Source organism: Mercenaria mercenaria, unplaced genomic scaffold (assembly GCF_021730395.1).
Source record: "Mercenaria mercenaria strain notata unplaced genomic scaffold, MADL_Memer_1 contig_4254, whole genome shotgun sequence".
Classification (NCBI taxonomy): Eukaryota; Metazoa; Mollusca; class Bivalvia; order Venerida; family Veneridae; genus Mercenaria; species Mercenaria mercenaria.
Window position 1 is genome coordinate 14,072 of NW_026462469.1, and position 24,583 is coordinate 38,654.

At 33.0% G+C, this 24,583-nt stretch overlaps 1 protein-coding gene across 1 annotated transcript in view; it reads left to right on the top strand.

Moving 5' to 3' along the window:
* Nucleotides 1-289: 289 nt before the first annotated feature.
* Nucleotides 290-24,583, top strand: part of LOC128553727 (uncharacterized) — a gene marked incomplete at its 3' end in the record, with an annotated part of 52,782 nt that continues 28,488 nt past the window's right edge. The window contains exon 1 of the mRNA XM_053534904.1: nt 290-412. Coding sequence (XP_053390879.1) covers nt 352-412 — 61 coding nt within the window. The remainder of the gene's footprint in view (nt 413-24,583) is intronic.

Consider the following 24,583-nt stretch of genomic DNA (forward strand, 5'->3'; position numbering starts at 1 on the left):
TCTGGGTTTTTTTCTGAAGTGTTTTAAAGGAATACACCTTCAGTTTTCAACTTAGCCATGCTCGATGGATCAACAGACCTAAAAATATAATTTTAATGCGAAATGATGCATTCTTTAACCTTATTGTATTTACATATGTATGAAAATATCAACAGAATGTAGAACAATGTTCAGAAAACAATTTATATCAATAAGAATATATGTCGATTAGCCTAAAAAAAAACGGGCAAAAACCTTACAGTAGATTAATCTGTCTATTTGCGTATTGGTTTTGGCCTTGGCTACTTACCATTAATCTTGCATAAAAGCGGTATATGGTTTTAGTATTGTATCAATAGTTGGTAAAACAAAATGGAGAGAGGAGGGACTTTGTGGATACTTGTGATTGTTCTGTATCATTGTACTTATGTCTGTAAGTTTACATTTCGTTCCTTAGTTTGTATAATGTTTGTGCTTATTCATACTGTAGTGGAAGTAATTTTATGAAAAAAGTCTATTATTCAAAACTGCAATACAATTTTCTTATCATTTCCACGAAATACTTTCAAGATATTACAGGATCAAATAAGTTTGGGAATTTAATCAAAATAATCCTTATTCGACATGGATTACATACGGTGGTATTTTTGGGACATGCATTTTTTTTTTAAAGATTAAATTATATCGTGCGCACGACATCTTATCTCGAGATCTCGACATCTATCTCGTGCGCTCGACATCTTATCTAGTGCGCTCCACATCTTACGTCGCGAGCACGACATCTTATGTAAAGCTCTCGACATATCGAGCGCTCGACATCTCATCTCCAGCGCATGACATCTTATCTATATATATTAGGGCCATTTGTGTGAATCCAGATCATCAGTAAAAACACACGACTGCCACAGTTTTTGCTTTTGTTTCGATTATACTTATAGTCCTTTCACTTGTTTGCAGGGTTGTAATTTAAATACACAAAGTGATAAAAAAGGCAGCAAAAATTCAGTGATGACGCAAAGAAATAAATTTAAGTCCTTCACAAAAAAAAAAAAAAAAAGGATTTAGTATGTAGGCTTCGCCAATATATCAAAGAATTTCCCCATTTCCCTTTAATTCATGAATGCAATTTTATAACTTTTTTGACAATGCGCAAATTTATACTAGCAGCCAGACTGCGATTTGTTGCTATTCTTAACATGCAGTACACGCCTGGTAAACAACAGAGCCACCTCTTTCGGGGGTATACGGTAAATTGCTCTGTCGCAATTTCCGAGGTAGAGCACGTCGCGATAAAAGAGCATCAACAATGGCGAGTGTCGTCATATTTTTTGCATTTTTACTAGCAGTATATCGAATATCAAAAATCGGGGAATGGTAGGCGATGTAGATATGATTTAGCTTTACAGAGAACTAAAAGATTGCTAATTTATTCTTAATTTGCGGTCGTGGTGATGTTTACCAACGAGTTGATTTAGCAGTGAATTTGGCCGTTTCGTCATGAATGCACTTTCATTGTCAAATATTTACATTTGAACTAATAGTAAGAAGCAAACCGAGTTGGCGTGAGATAGCTGTAAAGTATACAATGTATTTGGAAATAAAATATGTACCAAAAATGGTTTAGGAGTAAAAATATTCACTTTTTATTGTGAGAGACAGCTCTGTCGTAAAGGAGATAGTCATTTCGCCAAGGAGACAGCTGTGTGTTGCATTAACAGTTTCGAGCAGTGTTGAATGTATCAGCATAGTACTTATATTCCGTTACGAAATACAATTCAGTTATCACATTTTTATACGCCCGAAGGGACGTATTATGTTATGACGCTGGTGTCCGTCTGTCCGTCTGTCCATTAGCAATTTCGTGTCCGCTCTGTAACTCTTGAACCCCTTGAATGATTTCAAGGAAACTTTACACAAATGTTCACCACACCAAGACGATGTGCGGAGCGCATGTTTTGGATGTCTCGCTTCAAGGTCTAGGTCACACTTAGGAGTCAAAGGTCATATCAGTTTGTTTCGTGTCCGCGCTGTAACTCTTGAACCCCTCGAAGGATTTCAAAGAAACTTGACACAAATGTTCACCACACCAAGACGACGTGCAGAGCACATGTTTCGGATGACTTGCTTCAAGGTCAAGGTCACACTTAGGGGTCAAAAGTCATATCAGTTTGTTTCGTGTCCGCTCTGTAACTCTTGAACTGCTGGAAGGATTTCAAAGAAACTTGGCAGAAATATTCACCACATTGTAACGATGTGCAGAGCGCATGTTCCGGATGACTCGCTTCAAGGTCAAGGACACACTTAAGGGTCAAAGGTCATATATGACTTTGCTTTGTGTATATTGCTCTGCATTGCAGTGTTCTTGTTTTTATTTGGCAGATCTCTTTTTTGTACTTAAAATATTTATTTTTTTGAATTACTTCCCTTTTATGTTACTATAAATAGCTTATTTTGAAACTTTTTTATTATTGGCCGTAGGGAAAACCGAGACCACTTTTCTGTGGTACAACATGGATGGTACCTCCAATTTTAAGGTGTATTTCTACATACCTATACCTGATAAGCATTTTTTTATAGACTTTGATTTTTTTTTGTGGACTTAGATTTGTTTTTTGAAGTTTTCCTTTAGTTGTTCCAGTCCTTTGGGGCTACAACAGTCAAGTTCTTAAAATTTTGCTCCCATCCTATGATGTAAGCCTTTGGGCGTATATTGCCCCGCTTGGCGGCGCTCTTGTTATATTTATACAGCATTGGTATAATACATATACCTATATTTTCATATAATTTTTTATTTTGTATTTTGCTTGTTTTGCATTTAGTGTCATTTTAACCAGTACTTCTGGATTCAGCACCAGTACTAACTTGTTCTCAGAAAGTAACAATAAAGTCCTCCTTCAGACACACTGTGAAATAGTCAGGGTTTCAAACTCAAAGCCCAATGATCAATAGATCTGCTCTTTAATTATTGACCTAAGCGAGGGGGCTATATTTTCGCCATGTTCTACTTTTTCTATAAATTAATAAGTTAGGGAAAATGTAATTCATGAAATTATCATGTGAGTTGCCTGTATTTTTAAGACGCCAACTTTAGTGGAAGTGGCTCTGAAACTTGCTTACACTACGTATTACACTTGTAAAATCATATCTGAATATAATGATACAATAAGATAATTTCACACAAAATCTGAAATTCAGTCCCTTTCTACAAACGCACCCGACTGGTTCAGATAAGAGATAGACTGATAGAATGAAAACAGCCCATAATTATAATGTAAGAATTTCAATTATAAAGAATTTAGAAATCGATCACTGTAGTAATTTTGTCAGTTATCGCATGTTAAATTAATGTTGCTAATTTAATGCGTACACTGTTAAAACACTAAATGCATGGTGATTAGGTTCTACGTAAAGTTGTCCTATAAATTTCATTTGCTGGAAAATCAGAATGACTTTTTAAAACTTTCAGATTTTAGATTCATAAGTTCATTTGATCGTGCTCGAATATTATGAAGTCACAGCGACTCTGATATTTGTACAAAGTACATTTTATTTACCGGTACGTAAAAACAAACTGGTCATGTCCTCAAGGAAAAGTAATTATAATTAACAGCCACCAGGATATTTTTGCAAAACCAGGATTTTGGCAAACTTCGCTAGCATTTCTAAGTGACTTAGAAACTTCTGTTTTAGCTAGGATGGTAGTTTAAGGGCCAATGAGCAATAAATGATATAGTTTTGCATTAGTTTTAATTTTCTTATGTACAAATAAGATGATTACAAAAATTTGTCCAATTGGACTTTTCCAATTTCCAATCGGATATATGGCGTCCGATTGGAATTTTTGGCAAACTTCGCTAGCATTTCTAAGTGACTTAGAAACTTCTGTTTTAGCTAGGATGGTAGTTTAAGGGCCAATGAGCAATAAATGATATAGTTTTGCATTAGTTTTAATTTTCTTATGTACAAATAAGATGATTACAAAAATTTGTCCAATTGGACTTTTCCAATTTCCAATCGGATATATGGCATCCGATTGGAATTTTTGAAAATCCCATCGGACCTTTTTCCCATATTTTGGCGTGCTGGATTTTTTGTCCGGGCGGAAAACATTTTTTTGTTCAAAGTATGTATAAACAATTGGTTATTGTTTATATTGTATAAAAGAACGTAATTTGTCTCAAATAGCGGTCTCCTGAGAATTATTCAAAAATCCAATGGGATTTTTTTTCCAACATGTTTAATGGAAAAATATCCGCCAGGACGAATTTCCGATTGGAAAAAAATCCAGTTGGGTTTTTTTCCAATCTTAAAAACTGAAAAAAGGTCCAGTTGTAGTTTTTTTTTTTATTGAAAACGTATTTTTTTTTTAATGTTTTTTGTTCGTATAACACAATCGTTGTGTGTGGTGAATATTATCTTGATATGCGAGGATTGTCCCAGAAAATCGCGAACATTTCTTATTTTTTCGAAAATAAGCGACGTATGCAAAAATTATTTTAACTGTTGGTATTTCAACGTATACTCGACAGGACTAAAGAGTTTAAAATTGAATACCTCTCATATCATTTGAGTATTCTTTAAATAATGGATGGCAGTCAATGCTTAACGACGATATATTTCCTTACATGAATTTAAAAGGAAGTATTGGTAAAATTAAGTGTGCGCCGACTAGCACTAACTGTAATAAAAAAGTTCGCCATTTTCTTGGACAACTCTCGTGTTCTTTTATTTCTGTTTATCATCATATCTTATTATAATCCTGAATGTTAATTTTATAAATTACATTATCATCGTTCAAATTAGTTTAGACGACGATGCCTATCAAAAGATAACAAATCTTCAGGTATCATGCAATTCAGGTAATTGTGTAGTATGTCATAAGAATCTAATATTCTCATGTCTATCCAGAAACGGAAATTGGTGTATAACAACAGTAACAACAACTAAAGATGTTTGTTTTTACACTATTATGGACAATTACGTAAACCCGTCTCTGATTTGACACTAAATTGTTAAATAAGGCTAAAATAATAAATGATTACAGCAGAATTTCATGACGTTACCTGACAGTAACCCTGTTAAATCAATAGCTTGTGCCTTCAAAGTAGGTGAGTTTGAGTAATAATTTTATTTAAACGACTTCAAACAGTCACTATTTGCCGTCTTATTTTTCATTAGTTGTGATTAAACTCTGGAAATTGTGGCTTTTATGCATTTGTTATAGAATGGCATGCGGAATATAACCGCCTGATTACATCAGGAAAATATGCGAATACTAAGTTAATTATCACAGTTTTTATTTTTTCAAGTAGAAACGGAGTAGCACATTAAGTAAGACCTACTTTTCAGGTCGTTTAATTTTATTTTATTACTGTTGAATATACAAAGTTTGTTCCTATTTCAGTACCAAATGCCGCCATCTTGAACTAATATTGAACTAATCCCTCATCTACTGGTCTATTTAAGAAACACATTTTCATATTTTAGCTGTATTTCACAGCGGTAGGTGTGTTGATTATAATTGCATGCATACTAGTACATGATATTTCGATAAAAAGTCAGACGAGGATGACTGCTGTTTTTTTTAGCTCCTATATCTGTTGATTAAAAAGACAAATGAAAAATAAGCTCTGGAGCTATAGCCGTCGAATACGCAAATTCTCTTTGGTTCAGTTTGTTTCACTCCAAACGGGTTTTGCTGGTCGCGTGAACGGCAAGAAAAAATTCTTTAAAACAACGAATGTTCCTTGAGCTAAAAAAACAAAACTTCTAACCTTTATTGATTACTATTGTGTCCTGTTTAAATAAGATAATATTTCTTGAATTATATTTCTCCCTTCATTGTTAATAAACACAATTTTTTAAATTTTTATCCGAATTTATATCGCGAAAATAGTAGTAAGTTATTTGCAGCTTAGTCCGGTGAAAATCACTGTACGCCGGACAGACCGGGACAGTGCCGGGAAATCAGACTAACACCTAGCCGGTTGCCAGCGAAGTAAAATGAAGTGGTCCATGTGTAGCTGCATTCATATTAGAAAGCTGATATAAATACTAAATAATTAGATACTCAGCAACGCAAACCGAACGGATAATACTAAGGCTACGATAACAGAACGAAATAACTTTAGATCCAATTATGTAATTTTCTCTTGAAGGTACAAACTAGACAAGATACATAAGATTACAGCGACACACGAAGTATTATGAGATAGTATTGGCTACCTTCTTTATTTGGTACAACCTGGTCCATTAACTTCTGTTTAAGTTAAATGCACCGGAAGTATGACGTCATGAACAGGGAGAAAAATATTGAGCTGAAATCAATACCTTATTCAAAACAAGCTGACGTCAAAATGCACTTAGCAACGTCTTCAGGTTTTGTACTTAAATAGGAATGATACTGACAGACACGCGTACTTATCTTTAATTTCCACCAAAAGCATCAAAACGGGGACATGTTGATGAAACATTCTTTTTTATAGAACGTGCGTTTAATTAATTATCCACAATGCATGGTACAAGTCTTTTGACTGCGCTGATCAGTGCGCAACCATGTCTGGACAAGGTGTTTGTGTATCTCGACCTGGTATACGAGCATATACCTTTTTATGAATATAAAATGCATTCAGTCGGAAAGGGAATGCTTTTGAAAAGTACCATCACTATTTTGTCGTTCAAAGTGCTCCGTGTATTTAACATGATAACCACATATCACAGTTATATTTTATAGGTATTGCATTCATTAGAGGGTGATATGGAAAATGTCTACCGCGAGATATATGAATATCGACCAAGACGTTTTTTAAAGCAGTATGACAGGTTTAGCCAAGACCTTTTACATACCGTTGACCCCTATATTTATGCGCGTACTTCAACATTGTGTAGGCTAAATGCCAAATCCAACAGCAGTAACATTTGAAACTCCTTATTTCTAAATGAATCATATAAGCTTGAGTATTCTTTTTCTTAGTTAGATCGGTTTCTATTCAATAATTGGTAGTTGTTTTCTAAACTTTGACTCGGACGGCAAATTATTCTTTTAAAAGAAGAAATATCTACAGGGTTCACACATGCATGAACACAAGAAAAAGTAATTTTATGCTATAATATACAATGTAAGTAAGCACCACGTCAAAATTGATAGTTTAGAAAAAGATGAAAATGGTAATTTACTTATTTTAAATGCTCTTATTGAAAATGTTGATTTTACAGTTATATGCCTATACGGTAAAAATAGAGATGAACCTGCCTTTTTTACATCATTACGAGATAAATTATCAAAAATTGAAAATAACTGTTTAATAGTAGGAGACTATAACTTGGTTCTAGATCCTGACATGGATTGTTACAATTATTTGAATATTAATAACCCTAAGTCACGTGGTGTTGTTTTACAAATGTTACATGAATTCGACATGATTGACTGTTGGAGAGAACAGAATATGGAAAAAAAAAACACAATACAATTGGTTTAAGAAAAATCCAATAAAGAAAGCAAGACTTGATTTTTTCCTGATTTCAAGTAACTTATATACAGATCTAAAAGAAGCTGCAATCGAACCTGGGTACAGAACTGACTAATATATTTAAGTATTGAATTAGGTAAATTTGAAAAAGGCCGATCGTATTGGAAATTTAATAACTCTCTTCTAACAGATAAACAATATGTAGAGCAAATAAAAAATGTCATCAAACAGGTAAAAACTCAATATGCTGTAAATCTGATAGAAAACGAAAGTAATGAAAATCTAGAATTTAGTATAAATGATAAATTATGTTTTGAAACTTTATTAATGAAAATCAGAGGTAAAACCATTTCTTATTGCTCATATAAAAAGAAACAAGAAGACAAAAGACAATTAAACTTAGAAAAAGATATTAAGTCTCTTGAAGGACAAGAACCTATTGACTATAATCTGTTAGAAAGGAAGAAAAATGAATTAGGGGAACTAAGAGCCAAAAATATGCAAAGAGTTTTTATAAGATCAAGGGCCAAATGGGTATCTGAAAGGGAAAAACCAACAAATTACTTCTGTAACTTGGAAAATAGGAATTATACTTCAAAAATAATGAACTCACTCTATTCAAAATCCGGAACTCTGCTAAGGAATCAAAAAGAAATCATAAGTGAAGTAGAAAATCATTATAAAAAGTTATATTCTTATAAACAGACAGAAAATATAGAATTAGAGAATATTCTAAACGTTGAAGGCATACCTAAACTTAATGAAGAAGAAAAAAATTCATTAGAATGTCATCTGAGTTATGGTGAGATGTTGGCAAGTCTAAAAAAAATGTCCAATAACTCATCACCTGGTAGCAGTGGTTTTACAACAGAATTCTTTAAGTTTTTCTGGTCATTTTCTTGTTAGGTCAGTAAACCATGCTTTTGGTACAGGTGAACTATCAGTCACTTTAAAACAAGGGGTCATCACTTGTATTCCAAAAGGAAATAAAGACAAACAATATATAAAATATTGGCGTCCAATATCACTATTAAATGTATCGTATAAAATTGCATCCGCAAGTATTGCCCAACGTTTAAAACTAGTGTTACATAAATTGATTAGTGAAGACCAGACAGGCTTTTTACTAGGTAGGTATATAGGAGACAACATAAGGTTAATCTATGACATAATGTACCTTACAGAAAAAAATAATATACCTGGCATGCTTTTACTGCTGGATTTTGCTACCGCTTTTGACTCTCTGTCATGGTCATACATGTATAAAACTCTAAAATTATTTAATGTTGGTGAAAATTTCATCAAGTGGATTAAACTTTTCTACAATGATATTCAATCCTGTGTTATTATAAACGGTCATCTTTCAGATTGTCTCCATATTCATCGTGGATGTCGTCAGGGGGACCCGATGTCCCCTTATATTTTTATACTCTGTGCTGAAGTCCTTTCAATTATGCTAAAACAAAACCCAAGAATATAATAATATATAATATTTAAACTAACTTTCTTCAGTACCAAAGTATAGTTGAATCTATTAGGGAATTTTCAGATAAATTAAGATTTCCACATTATGTCGTCAAAGAGCAAAATCCTCTGCAACCATTACCAATAAAAAATCATTCAGAGTGCAAAAAAGGTTGTAGGTGTATTTATGACTTTTTGTTAATCTTTCAGTAGTTACACTGATTCAAGTAGAAATTGGAGAGACAAATTTATAAATTTAAATACTGATTTCAATTGGAAGTTTATATATAATTCTCCATTTGCATAATAACAAAAGGACCCAAAACTTCAGGGTTTCAGTCAAATAAATCTCAGAATATTGGCATGAATATTTATTAGAAAAAATGAGGAAAGAAAATGATAATCTCAGTACTCTATGTCACAATCAGCTCAGAAAATATGAGCATCTATTGTAGACTGCCAAATTTCACTAAACATTTTGGGAAGAAGTTAAAGACGGTAAATAAGAAATTGTCCTATTGCAGATATAGATGGTCAATATCATGATATTTTATTAGGTTAATTCATATTTCAGTGCCAGCTACTCTATTATTAATTCTGCTTGGAAAATCACTATTTATCAAAGTAAAATTTTATGGAGGCGGTTCCTACTTACAAATGTTATAATATGTTTAGAATACATTTGAAAAACTGAGAAGTTATGTTGCTAAAAAGACCAAAACATGAATAGCTTTGATAGAAAATGGAAAAGTTTTAGGACTTATTTGTAGATGTGAAGTGTAAACGTGGGTTCTAGGCTTCATAGTGGACCTGCGCTGTTGTCTTTTTTTTTTTTTTGTTTGTTTTATTTTCAATAATAAATTAGCTTAGGTCTGAATTACATGCTATCTATGAAACATTTTAGCTTTTCATTAAGGATATTTTTATGACTCTTTTCTATTCTGAACTTGTACTTTTAAAACTACATTTTTTCTCTTTTTTTCCATATAACTTGTTGATAATAGTTATTTTAGGAGATTATGCACTCTGCATCTCACAGAAAAGTATTGTTAGAGTTGTCTCCCCTAGATCATATATATGTTAATGTTAAAGAAAACCTTGCCAGTTAAAACTAAGCAAGGTAACTATGTATTGCTTATTAAGCCGCTAATTTATTGTGTGTAATTGGATTTCTGGATCCTACTTGTCTATTTGTCACTTGTATTTTCATACTCATTTCTTTTTCCTTTCGAGCAAGGATCAATTATACTACATCTATTAACGAATATTAAATGTAGACCCATAATTGCTAGTGTAGTTTATTTAAGATAAGTTACTCAAACAGCATTTGAAAAATATCTGATTCATGTGTACGGTCTTTTCACTGGTTAATATATTACTTGGCTATCTTTTTAGAATTGTCTCCATCGAACACAAGATGTTATTACTTGATGATAATGAACAATGTATGATCATTTTTTGCTTAGTCATGTACATTTATGCACTTTCAAACAATTCTGGTTTATGTAGGTATTTATTTACTTTTTTTTTTGGTGGTCAAAGACATGTAGCACTTAAACAGTCTTCCGGATTTAGTTTGCCCAAATCCCGGAATTTTCGACAAACTCAGCTACTTTTATTCTTTGACTTTTTTATGTGATCTTTTGACCCGAAACAATTGTTCGGTGTTCTCATAGAGAAATAATTGGCTTTTCATTTCAATATCTCAAACAACGAACTCTTGGGTCGGGATTCAAAGTTGGTCCTCCCCATGGGAGTATTTTTTTCTCCGCGGGGTTTTCGCTATTCCATGGGAGTAGGTCCAATCGGAGGTTTCTCCCACTTTAAGAATTGCGGGTGAAATACCCCATTGGGTTTTAACAAAAATTCTGAAAGTCATTATTTATCGCTGGTAAGTATTTCTTAGTATTTAATGGTTGTGTTTTTTCTTATATTAGACCTGAAAATAAGCGTTCTGAAAAATCTCCCACTGGAGGTTTCCTCCCACATGTGATACTGGCGACTCAGGGGAGAGTTCACTGCGGGAGAATAGAATTTCTCCTGTTTTGAATAATGGGGTTATTCTCCTGTTTTGAAAATGTGGTTATTCCCATTTATTCTGACTTTCATATATAGAATCAGTTCTTGGTAGTTTAGCAACAATTTGTACTTGCAACTGATTTTTCTTAAAATAACAATAATAATTAAACAACAACATGTTTCCAGTAAAATTATAATAATAATAAATAAATAATTAATAATAACAACAACAATGATAAATAATAATAACAAGAACTATATATGTTTATTTCCGTGTATAGATGAGATTTAAACTCAATTAAATGTTATGCTATGCTTTCTTCTATTAGAAAGGTAATAAATTGTAACGGCACCGAATAGCCTGCGGGCGGGTTTTACGGTCTGCAGGTAATTCACCCGTGAAGTTTTTCTCTTGTTACCTGTATGGTCAAAATTATGATTTGCAATTAGTGGTCCTTTATGTCAGATGTTTCTACGGCCTTTGCTGGTAAACTGATGTGCAGCGCATCGTTTTATTAACTGAATTTAGGGGTTATTTTGGCAGTCGGGCTCTTAATTTTCAGTCTGCTTTTCAAGCTGGAATCTTGTTTCATCATGCCTGCTGTTTTTTTTCTTTGCTTTTCCTTTTTTCAAATAGGATTAGCTTTGATTTTCTATTGTTATATTTTTAATATTCTATTTTTACTTCGTATATTGTACTGTTAATGAAATACTTTTTGTAGTTTGTTTAGTTAGTTTACTTGTCATTTCCAAAGAAAACTTAATTAAACAGACCTAACATTAACAATTGTATAAAAAACTAATACTTACCTTAAACAATTAATCTTAAATGATTTTCCAATGAGCAAATAAGTTACGTTTACGGTATTTATTATTCTTTGTGGCTTAATTTTGATTTCGTACAATATGTGCAGCGGATAGATTAGCTTATTGTGCATTTTTTTTCACCATGTTATAAATATTCGCAAATTACATGATATTGCAATTTTAAACGATAGGCAATGTCCTGACACATCCTTGAATTTTAATCAATATAAAAATCAGCAAGTGACCAAAGTACTTGTATCTGAATATTATAAAAAGATAATTGTATTCGAAAAATAGTTTTTTTTGATATTCTTTTACTTCGGTGACCTTACAAACTGTAAGATAAAAACAATGAAAATAAATATAAATGTCTATTTTCAAAATTTATTTGTCCGTTTCGTTTCTAGGTCTACGAGAGGTATAATGTCGCAATTTAACTGATTGCTAGTTTTCTTTGTATAATTTTCGGTTTACATCCCGTTTTCAACTTTATTTGATATAAGTAAACGACAGGCAATAAATATTTCAATAGGTCAGTGCTCATCAGAGATGGTGCACTGTGACGCATTTAGGGCAGGAAGCTAGGCTAACCATTGATCGATTTACTGACTCCTAAATCCACACATGACTTTTCGGAGCGGCTAAATATGAGAGGGGTGAGCAGCTACATCTACGAAGATACAAATCACCATTATCAGTTAGATAGCATTTATACGAAGTCCGTTAGGGTCTATCCGCCTTTGAAATGTGTTCTTCTGAAACGCGATTACTCGTTAGTTACGATGATGTAAAAGCGAAATAACGAAAACTACGATAACGAAACGCGGACACAGATGTTAAATACGCGATACTACGATAACGAAAACGTAATAATACCGATAGTACGATGATGATAATATGATATAATGTCGTTGTCGCGTTTTACATTTGCACTGTCGCGTTTTCGTTATCATAGTTATCGTTATTTCCGCGTTATCATCATCGTACTGTCGCGTTATTAAAAACCTTGTACTTGTTGTGTTAACACCATCGTTTACTGTCGCATAATCATTATGGCATCATCGCCTTCGGTGCGCATGTGTCATGCTCAAATACAAGATTAGTTTGTTATGCTTTTAGAACTAAGTTTCCCGCCCTCAAGATAGGGGCGATATGCAGGATTCGAACCCGGGCCTCATGTATGAAATATCATGATTTTTTATTGATGATCTCCACTAGCTACAGGTGCCAGTTTAGCCAAAAGCAAATAACTAACATTCATTATGTATTGGCAACTAAATAGACATTTATAAGAGAATGTATTTTAGGAGTGCGAACACCTTCAAAAGGCTTTAAAAATATAATTTGGACTGCATTATCATTCCTGTAAAATCATGTATTAATTTCTGATTTAAAGGATATTAACTCTATCCCTTTCGGTTGTTAAACCGCTTTACTTTTTATTTGACATGTGAAAAGAAAATGAAAATGCTATGTATTTTCTGAAGAAAATCCCCGGACGTTGATGCATTAAAATGAAAATATGTGCCATTGCATACTGGAAAAAAAAAAAGTTCTTCGAATATTTGCGATGTTCCTATTTCCAGCGTGGTGGTTATGCAGTCTTATGAATTCAACATCGATAACTTGAGTTTTAAACAAAACATGCATTCGCTTGATTTTATTTTCAGTGTTGATATATTAGCATCATATTTGCTGCCGAAACTATCATCGACATATTTTGTGATAATTTCATGTTAGACACAAAAAAAAACTGTTCTGATCATGTTACAATATGACATTCCTCTTTTGTTGTTATTAATCTTGTACACATAGAAACTCATAGCGATTGACTGCAGAGTGTTTGCAAATTAACATATTTGGTTTTACTGAAAAAAAAAAACGTTATACAACCGTGAACAAGCAACAGAAATCATTTCGATTTTAAAACCAGTACTAAATTAGCATGAAAAAATTACCCAGAATCTCTGCTGGGGGAATTCTCTATGCACATAGGCCAACAGGAAGGGCGATATGATGGATCATTGACGTGATAGTACGATGATGTTGGATGCGACAGTACGATGATGATAAGCGACAGTGCGATGGTATAAGTAGCGCGAGCGACAGTATGGATGGTGATAACGCGTTAGTTCGTTGTGGTTAACGCGACAGTACGATAGTGACGATTGTGATTAACGCGACAGTACAATGGATGATGACGCGACAATTCGATGATGATACGCAACATTGCCGATGGTGTTAGCGATGACAGTACGATGGTGATAATGCGATAGTACGATGATGATAACGCGAGCAATTTGATAGTGGTTAAACGCGACAGTACGAATGGTGATACGTGATAGTACGGTAATGAAATTGCGAAATCAACGATACTACGGGTAACGAAAACGCAGATCATAGATTTTATGATGGTGAAAACGCGACTGTACGATCGTACTATCGCATGATCGTGTTTTCGTGTTTTCGTTATCGTTAGTTTGGTGATTCGCGTTTTCGTCTTCGTACCAGTCGAGTATCGCGTTTCAGTATGAAAACATTCAAGGCGATGGCCCATAACGGAATTCCGTACTTTAAGTTTAATGTCGCTTTTTTACGGATAAGTAATTGTGTGTTCGAAAGATGTTTTTTTTTTTTCACAAAAACACACAATTGGCATGTGTGCGGGCTCATTGTTGTTGTCCTATTTTTTAAAATTATGTTAAAAAAAAAAAAAAAAAAAAAAAAAAAAAAAAAAAAATGATTTATGATGATATTGATATGATTCAGATAAATCCTTATTGTACTAGTATTGGATTAATCGCCCATAAATGCTATCGAATATTATGTCTTATATTTATTATATATTTTTGATATAGTACTTTGAATGTGATAATGTTTGTTAAGCGAGAGGAAAGAGAAATCCATTGTTTTGTTGGAGAAAGATTGAAAATTATCTAGCTCCATGTTCTTTGTTACTGCTTCGCATCATCAAAACAGAAATATTTGTGCGCACAAAAAAAAACGAAAAACAAGTCAACGCGCGAACAACTATTTATTTATTTATTTCTTTTACCAGTAGTATTATATATCAAGTTAAAATGGGACCGGGTTATAGATGAGCTGATAATTATTTCTTTTGATTAATGATAATCTGTTGTCATTTGTCAACATAATTTTTGTCTTTTCAATCAACAGTCGTAACTTAGTTTCTTGAAAGGAAATATGAGGCCGGAAACTTTAAATACGTCAAAATTCTTTATTTTCTCTTTAGATAATTTATCTTTCACTTGCGCAGTGACTGTGGGTATTACGTTAATGAGCGTTCCTTACCTAGTGATCATTACGAACCAGGCACGATGGTAGCACGACCAATATTACGACGTAATTAATATGTAACAGCACGGCTCATTAGAATATTTCGCTTTCTAAATCCTGTCTTATTTCACAAACCTTACGTTTATGTTTTCAACGTATGCAGAAATTTTTTAAAACATTCCAATAAATAAGTTTAATTTCATTAATCCGATAACAAGAAAAACTATATATCATATTCTTAACTGATATTAATGCTGGACACGGTGATTCTGCCTTGGTGACCAGTGTAGGTCACGATCAGCCTGCAACCAGCTGCAGTGTGATCAAGATCTGGCACTGTTCGCAGTTAGTTCAGGTCAGCGTTCCCTTGTAACAGTGATAGTACCGTCCAAATTGAATTGGACTAGTTTATTATAGCAATTTAGCCATAGTAAGGGTAAACTGTATATTTCAACATTTTGAGAGGCTTAAAATTTGAGTTGACTCCTTTTGAAATAAATGTTATAAAATTTTTTTTGGTTACTCTTTTTATGAAAAATAAGTTCACGGAGTTACATAGGGACGGGAGAGTAGAGGTTCGAGGGTTGGCAGAGAAAGAATAAAAAAATTAAACCAGTCAGTTACATCGTGTACCTGTCCCCCTGCTACAGAATGTTTGCTTTGCATGTCATGCATTCACATTATACAAACAGAAACTGACTTTTTTCGGTCAGCTATGTTTTGATGTATTTGTGAATATGTGTTTTCATTCTGCAAACTGTTCTCCTTGAATATGGAAATTAATTTTAATCATTCATGATACACAGTGAGTAGAGCTAAATAAATCATAAATACGGCCAACATAACTATTTTTGCTAATTTCATAAAAGAGATAACATCTCAAAGCAGTTTGACGTCCGTAAATAATTCCAGAATCCCTTAAAATGTAATTTTTACTGCTGTCTCATCACATATAGATTTAAAAACTAATTAATATCGTATTGGTTAACGCCAATAAAAACACAGCTTGATCGTTATATTTTACACTCCCACTCATTTGCACAAGTTAAAAGGGTCCTCTATTTCAGCAATCAGATACAAGGGAGAAAGAAAGTCACACCTACAGCATGACGTTAATATGTTAATTAGACCCTCCTTCACACTTGTGCCGTTGTTTCAACAATAAAAGAAATATTCTTTTGACAGAAATTTTTCGAAAATGAGCTTGTTTATGTCTTGGTTATGTTGTCGGTAGTAAATTTTATGAATAATGCTGGCAATTATAAATATAAGAATAAACATCAAATATTATGTAATTTTTATCAGAGAATTATTGTAATTATAGAGCGAAATGTTTTTGGTAGTACCAAGACGAAATTGTCATATTAGAATGGATCAGATATGCAAAATTTTGGAAAAATATTAAAATTAATTTATTATATCAAAATACCCGAGAGTAATATTTTTTTGTCTCATGTTATGTTGGTATTTATATATCCAGCTTTCTTAAGGAAAAAGTAAGGAAAGAAAAAAAAACAGTTATACGTTTTAACACAAATACTGCTTCAAGTCAGATTATTTAAAGATATATACATGTGTGTCAAGAAGTTTATTGCTTTTAAAATTGTTTGGATCCTTGCTTATTTTTCTAAAGTCGTCTGTTATGAAGTGCTTTTGGAACATACTTAAGAAGGGACGGTCGTTATTTAATGTTCCGCAAAAATGTAAATTTAACTGGGTGTTTCTGGTGTCGTTCTCATTTCGTTCCTTGATTATAAAAAAGAACAATAAATTAAATGGCAGGTATAAAGAAAACTTTCATGATGTAAAATCTGATTCGTTGTAAAATATATAAAATTCTTTCCGTTATTTTTACAAAGACCACCGTTTATACATTGACTAAATTTGTTTCGTGAATTACTTCTGCTAAGAGGGACGTTAATTATGCTCTAACGTGCGTTCGGGTGTGCTTTTATTATTATTATATTGTTGATTATTAGTATTCTCAGTCTCAATTCCTACATGACCAAACGTAAAACTCGCGATTTACTATGCAAGTTATTATTCACTCTCTAGAAGCTTTGTCCCAGGTATTTCGTTCGTATGAGTTAACTTTCTGAAAACTACTCTAAATATTTATCATTCTTCAAAAATATATGCTATAATATGAGCAAAGAAAATATAAGACATAAATGATAATAAATGAACAAGAGCCGGTAAGAGAGTGTCCTGATCGGTGCAAGATTAGTGAAATAAATTTTTACATACATTATTGTTTTATTTTTATTTAGTAAATTTACTGATATACAAAGGGTGACTTTAATATAAGGTCATTATAACGTGTTCACTGTTCTAAACAGAAGGATTTTCGTCTTTACAGCCACAGGACAGACTTGAATTCTGAAAGAGTATGAATTAAAAAAAAAATGGGAATTTCCACGAAAATATTAATCAGTAACGCCTGCAAAAGCAAATAGAATTTTGAATTTCGCTCCAGGGTATTCAAATATAAAGATAAATATAAAAAATTATTTTAAATCAAGGGCACTGCCTCCAATCGGGACTTAAAGGTAGATTTTGTAATAAAAAAATATTGCATGTTGTACTGATGTGCAAGACATTGCTGTTGGACAAGTTATGTGGAGCTTATTACGCACAAGGAGGAAAGGCGTATTCTTCCAATATCCGAAGTCAGACGCTCTGTGCACGTGTCGGAAAGAAACATTTTTATGAATTCCTTCGCTAGTATATCTCAATTCGGATATATCGTATGTTTATGTAGAGGTTTCGATCCCGGCCACGTCATACAAAGAAGTGAATGGCACCAGTAGTTTCCTTCTTGGCGCTCAGCATTAAAGGGTAACTTGGCCTCATCTATAACATACCCTCTTGGCGGTGGATTCAATCAGGAATGAGGTTGTCGGAGAGTGATTAAGGTAAGTTGCTAGAACTTGCTTTACATTGACAAAAATAAATGTATAAACTAAATGGCGTATCGGCTGTGTTGTAATCAATAAAATAAAGACAAAAAACAAAAAAAAAAAAACATACAACAACATTTAAAACATGAAAGAAATAAGATAGATCGGATTTCAAACATGTTTTTACTCTTTCATATTTTTACAGCCGTGTTAGCGAAAATTATTGCATCTGATGTCAACACTATGAGAATATTTCCATTTAAGGACTGATTATGAAACAAACAAACATTTACTTATACCGTAACAACAAAATAGATAAGAGTCTAAAGAGGACTTTAAAACCTAATCTATCATGTGACATAAACAATGTAATAAATGTTCAGTATTATTGCTCATCTAACACCAGTCCGAATTGCAATGGATCGTCCCAATTAAGCGCATTGGTCATTAAATCCCCCGCTGTCACGACGTAAGTGGACCTTAAATTGGATGAGTGCGAGGAGAACTTACAGGCTCTGATTAAGGACTTTAATCAGTTTGTAGTTTTTAATCCCCCATTTAGTTGCATTTTTATTATACATGTATTTTTGAGAAACTTTAAAAACGAAGCAGAACGGAGAAGAAACAGGTTAAAAAAGTACAGAACAGACAGTGTATTATATTTTACTTTAACGTTCTGTTATGCTAATTTTTTTTAACCCGTCTCAAATGTGATTGCGTTCGTTATCTTAATATTCGGCCCAACTTCGGTGCTGTCCGTAGTTTTTTTACGGAAATAAATTTTAGTTTAATGTCTAATATCCTAATAAGTATTGCACGTGAACCCATACTCGTCGTTCGTATTTGTGGCTCAGTGGCTAATATGCGGGGAAATTTCTGGTTCGAGCCCCTTTGCGAGAACATTTTTAATTTTCATTTTTTTAAGCTTTTTATTGATGTATGTTTTATATACCACATTGGATATCCCGGCTTCACGATAAAATGTGGTTTAGTACTTATATTTTAACGATCGAAACTGAATCATTGAATTTAGCTTGTTTTGGGAAATAAAAATATGTTTTAAACAAAGTAACGTAGTCATAACTATTGCACGAGACCATTAGATCAGAAAGAAGATTCAAATTTAATGTTGAACTTTGTAGAAGGTCAATAAACACAAAACTATGCACCGACGATTTATGCAAGGAGTCAATGTTGTAATCTATTTGGTTTAAATGTAGTCATAAACAAAGAGTGCTTGTAGCAAAAGTTCTACCCGACATATTTTATGCGAAATAATTTGTCTCTAAAACCAGTTAAAAGTGAGCATCTGAAATATGCATACTTAAAAGTATCCAAAAATATATTGTGAAGAAGGTAGTTAACGCTTGCAGCTCTTGAAATTAATGCAGACATTTTTACAGATAAATATATATTATTTTCACAAACATGTTAGCAGGCCGTGTGCAGGATTTGTTTGCTGGGGGGGGAGGGCGGGGCCCAAGCTGGGGTGGCGTTCGCGAGGGCTTTCTCCTCCCGAATTGTGAAAATTTTTTAATATGGCACATGATAGATGCATTTTCCTTGTACTGAAACACCTTTAAAGGATGCATGAATGTATTATATATTTAAGGAAATGTCTACTTCTTAATAATTTCATCAAGGCTTTTCAATATGTATGTATGATTGTAAGTCACAGTGTATGGACTTATTTTTCTGTATGATACCCAGGTGAAAAAAAATGTTGAGTTTTAAAATGATATTAAGTTGACTAGCTCCTATTACTATGATGATTTTTTTCCCACATTTTTATGATTTTCATGTAGTGATGAAATTGAGCCGAGTTATATACTAGTCCAATATTACCAATTTTTACATCAGTCCTCTTAGAAAAATCTCTAGAATGGAACTGCGTCTTTATGATCATTCTTAATGAACATAAAAAAGAAAAAAAATTAGAAATATCTAATTATCAGTCTAGTGGTAGTAATTATTAAGGGTTCCTATTGCAAAATGGCCAATGTTTTTAGATTCCACAAAAACAATCGATGTTATTATGACAATTACTATTTACATCACAGATTTAAATGAACAATGAACTCTTAATAACTGCTACCATAGAACTATTAAAAATAAATAGATGTGTATTTTATACTTCTTTGACTTGTACAATCTATAACATCACAGCACATTTTAAATGATATTTTTTATGTATGATTGCCCTCATAAAGTAACGAGTTTTAGAAATGCGTTTTGTAAGTTTACTGAGTAACTACTTTTCAAAACTATGAGAGGTTTTTAAGAAAGGTTATTGGACCCAAAAAAAAGAGTAAAATTGATACATAGTTTCAAAATTATTAATTGTTTGTAAAATAAAAAGTAGGATAAATTCTATAAATTTAATATATTTGGGGGAATGTGCGTATTGGTAAAAACAAAATACCAACATCATCAATGTTTCAATTTTCAGGTTCATTTTATGATTTACTTAACAAAAACCAAACTATGTATTGATCATTTTTATAACACTTCAAAGAGTAAAAAACATAATAGGTTTATCCATACCATCAAGTAACGATCAAGCGATCAATGAGCATGCACAGATAAACTTTTATCTGTGACATGCTGGGGCATTTTCACTACCGGACACGTTTTATGGCTCTTTAGCCTGTGTAATTGCTATCAAGCAGTTGCGGATGGTGTATAAATTTGTTAAATTGAGGGGCCCATACCCCATAGTAATAAAAATCGTAATAGCAGCCAGCTGGGGGGGGGGGGGGGGGCGGGGGCTGGGCCCCCCCTGGCCACCCACCTGGCCCACGTGCCTGTGTTAGAATTGAACATGGTTGAAATAACATTCACCAGAAGTGTTAGGGGGTTGCTGTAATGTTACTTTTAAAGCTTCTATTTTTCTGCCGCCGCACATGTTTAGTTGTTTCGTCTATGCTTGAAAGATTTTATATTTATAAATTCACACTTGAATATACATGGAATATTTACTTGTATATTTATTTTTAAAGATAAAGGATATCGTGTCATATTGGTTTATTCATAATAATAGATCATAGCATAAGTGTACTTCGTGTAATTAAATGTTTTAGCTGTTAAAATTGCACGGTTTTTTTTTTTTCTTTTTTTTTTTTTTTTGCTCTTTAAGTAAATCCTTCTCCAGGTTTGGTAGTACATTAACCCGCGAAGGTATTTCTTAATGAAAGATGAGAAAAATATTAGAATTTAACGCAAATCACCTGGCGTACTCTTTTCATCAGTCTTATGGTTGACACTCCGAAGTCTGACGAATTTTGATAATTCTATTACATGTAGCGTGGCTAGGTGTTTCCATTGTAACGCATTTTCTTTCACTTTTGAACACATACATTTTTATATAATTATGGTAACGGGGATTTCGACGGCCTTCATGTCATTTTCTTTATAAGTTAAATGAAGTATTTGCCGTTTAAACTGTTAAAAGTTAGCTTATGAATTAATAATAGTCAATGCTCAAAAGCACCAGGATTTCAAGATGAAATCTATAAATTCTGGTAGTTTTGTTTGGTTGTTAACATAATAACGGTGGTGCGTCTGTGGCGCATTGTAACGCAACAACTTGTCTCTGTGGCGTTTCTGAGGTCTTTTATCATTATTTCTGCGGTATCAATTAAGGAAATCCACAAAAAATAAATAAACAAACTAATTTTGGTTATCGTAAATTCTACGTTTGCTTCTGGTTGGACATGCACACATTCATACTTTACGACTTACTCGACTGTGTTGTTTGGTTTTTGTCTGTTTAATTTTTTTTTTGTTTTTGTCTTTTTTTTTGGACAAAATGTATCAATTTATTGCATTCGAAACAGTGAGTAAAATGATTAAGGTCATGATAAAATGTTGATGATTTCAGGTATATGTTCGGTTCTTAAAGGACGCCTGATGTCGGGACAGTGAAGGCACGTCTACAAGATAATGTGGTGTAAACAGATGGTAAACGTAATTTCCGGACACAGATGCGACTTGCAGGGTCAATATTTTATTTTTGGTAGAGTAACATAAAGTGTGGTACGGTGGTTTCTAGATGTGAATAATATGAAATATAGAAGAAGTCTCAAAGCGAGCTCAAAGAAATCAGATTTAGCTATAAAATAATATACATGTCATTTTTTTATGTAACACAGAAAACTATTCATACTCAGAAAGATCGCCGAGAACGTTACCGTATTCACATAATTTTCTTTAATTTTAATCTATTTTATCAACAACTTCAATAGTTGTTGTTTTATTTTCCTTCGACATTGAATGACATCTTTACATACATAGGGGTTGCGGCTTCATGTCACTTAGTACTGTTTTAAGTAATATTACGGAAATTATTTACGTTACAACTTATGCTGTTGACATGATAAAGATAGGTCACTTCGGTATTCAAAGACCCTAACGTTATTTCGAGAATGTCCCCCTAATTAGAGGGATCGTAAAATTTACTGAAGAATATAAAAAAAAAAAAAGGGAATTTTTAACTTTGATGTGACATGGTCATAAAACGCACTCGGAGTTTTAATAATATGACCGCGCCATGAGGTAAACCAACATCCGACCGGCCTGCGCATCCGCGTGGTCTGGAGCCATGCTGGTCGGTAAGCACTATGTTGTTTTTTTTCATTGTACGCTTATCATATCATCGTGGCGGTGCTGTAATTAACATTTCACGCGATATCTAGTATTTTAAAATCTATCAGAATTTTATATACATGTACTTTGTGTACTTTGGAAATTTATGGATATTTACATTAATCACTTCCGTGCCTGTCTGATCATGATCGGCTCTATGTCGCCATTCGTCAGTATCTTTTTGGTTAAAGCACCACTATTAATTGTTAATGGTTACTGTCCAATTGAAAGATGGAGAGATATTATAGAAATTTTAGCGGGCAAGGGTTAACAACAGATAAAGAATGTTAGTGTTTAGAATCCCCTCCCCCGCTACCCGCCCCCTCTTATGTTTAAAAAAAAAAAAAAAAATTAACGTTGCATTCACCATCCGAACTACTTTGATATTGTCAAATAAAAACATTTTCGAATTCAAAGATTCAGGAGAAAATAAAAAAAAATAACAATTATAAGTTGATTTATTATTTTTTGAATACTGACATGAATTGTCTCGATTTGAGTATAATTGGAAACAAATCAAAAGACTGGACTATTGAACATTTATTTTTAGCTTCATCTTTAAATTTTATTGCATGTATATGTATGCTTATTACCCATAGGTGGTTAGTTCTGTGAGATCATGTTAGGAATGAAATAAAACTTCAGAATTACATTTTTATAATTCATTCGGAAAATATCATTTTTTTTTATTTTTTCTTAACATAAATTTGTCGAGATCAAAAATTATGCAAAAAATAGTTTATTAATCCAAAATATTCAATGTATAATACGCATTAAAGTATACCAGTCTGGTTTTGCAAAGTATATTTTTTTCTTTATCTTGTTGGTGGATATTTACTATAAAATAAATTCATTTACCTGATCCGAATAGATCTGAAATACAATGTAACTCTAACGCAATTTATATTGGCGGTCAAGTCTTTTTGCCCTACATTGATTGCGCATGCGCGAAAAATTGTCTCCCGTTGCTAGGGCAATAGCTCTCTCTGCCCCCCCCCCCCCCCCCCCCCCCCCCCCCCCCCCTACAAGATTTTTACTTGCGTTACCGTAAAGCTCGATTCTTTGAGCTCGCTATTAGTATAACTTCTGAAAAAAATTCCCAAAGGACATTTATGTAGCGGTCTCAAATTTGAGTCAATTTCAAAAAACTGAAACTTCGGCTGATAGCTCTACTTGAACTATCAGTAAGATTGACTGCTGAAGTATCTAATACATGGTAATATATTTATCTATAAAATGCTACAGAAACACCATATTTAGAAAATTACAACGATACCATTTTTTATTTATCCTTATTTACTTTCAGATCTCTATGTGGCATGCGAATTTTTCAGCGACTTGTAAAATGTCCAAAACATCTCCAACTGCTACCTTAGACGTTAACAGACGATTAAAGGAATGAAGGGTTAGTTGGCTTTTAAATTAAATTTTGTTTTGTGTGTTTTTGACACTTTTTTGATCAGGTGTGAAATGTTACAGGACTTTATTAAGCATACCGATAGACTTTATTTTTTGAGTTAGAACTTTTGTAATAGTGCCTTTTTAAATAATGTAATCAGAAGGCAGACTCCTTACCGGACAATATCATCGTGTACATAAATGCACGTTTTCTTAAAATGTCGTAGATGACGTATTATTATATGCACTACTTCCGCTCCTAGTTCCCTAAGTATTCATCTAAATGACGTTTTTCGCACTTGTATCCAATGCCATTAAAGAATTGTGAGCATTTGCGTCTTTTCAGCCAAATGTCCCCATAGAAAAATTTAATTTGTAAATTTGCACCAAAGAAAACCGTGTCATGGTGAAGTTATTTCTTTTTCCTATTCGCCACGTTTTATACTTACTTTTGGAATATAATTGCAGTATTTCCAGTATTCTTCTAAAGTTTATCTATCGGAAGAATTGATCATTTAGAAACTTGATGAATAATTAGAGCAATAGAAATGACGTCCCTCTCTTTCCGGACTGTGCAGAGAAAATGTTCTCGCCGATAGGTTTGCT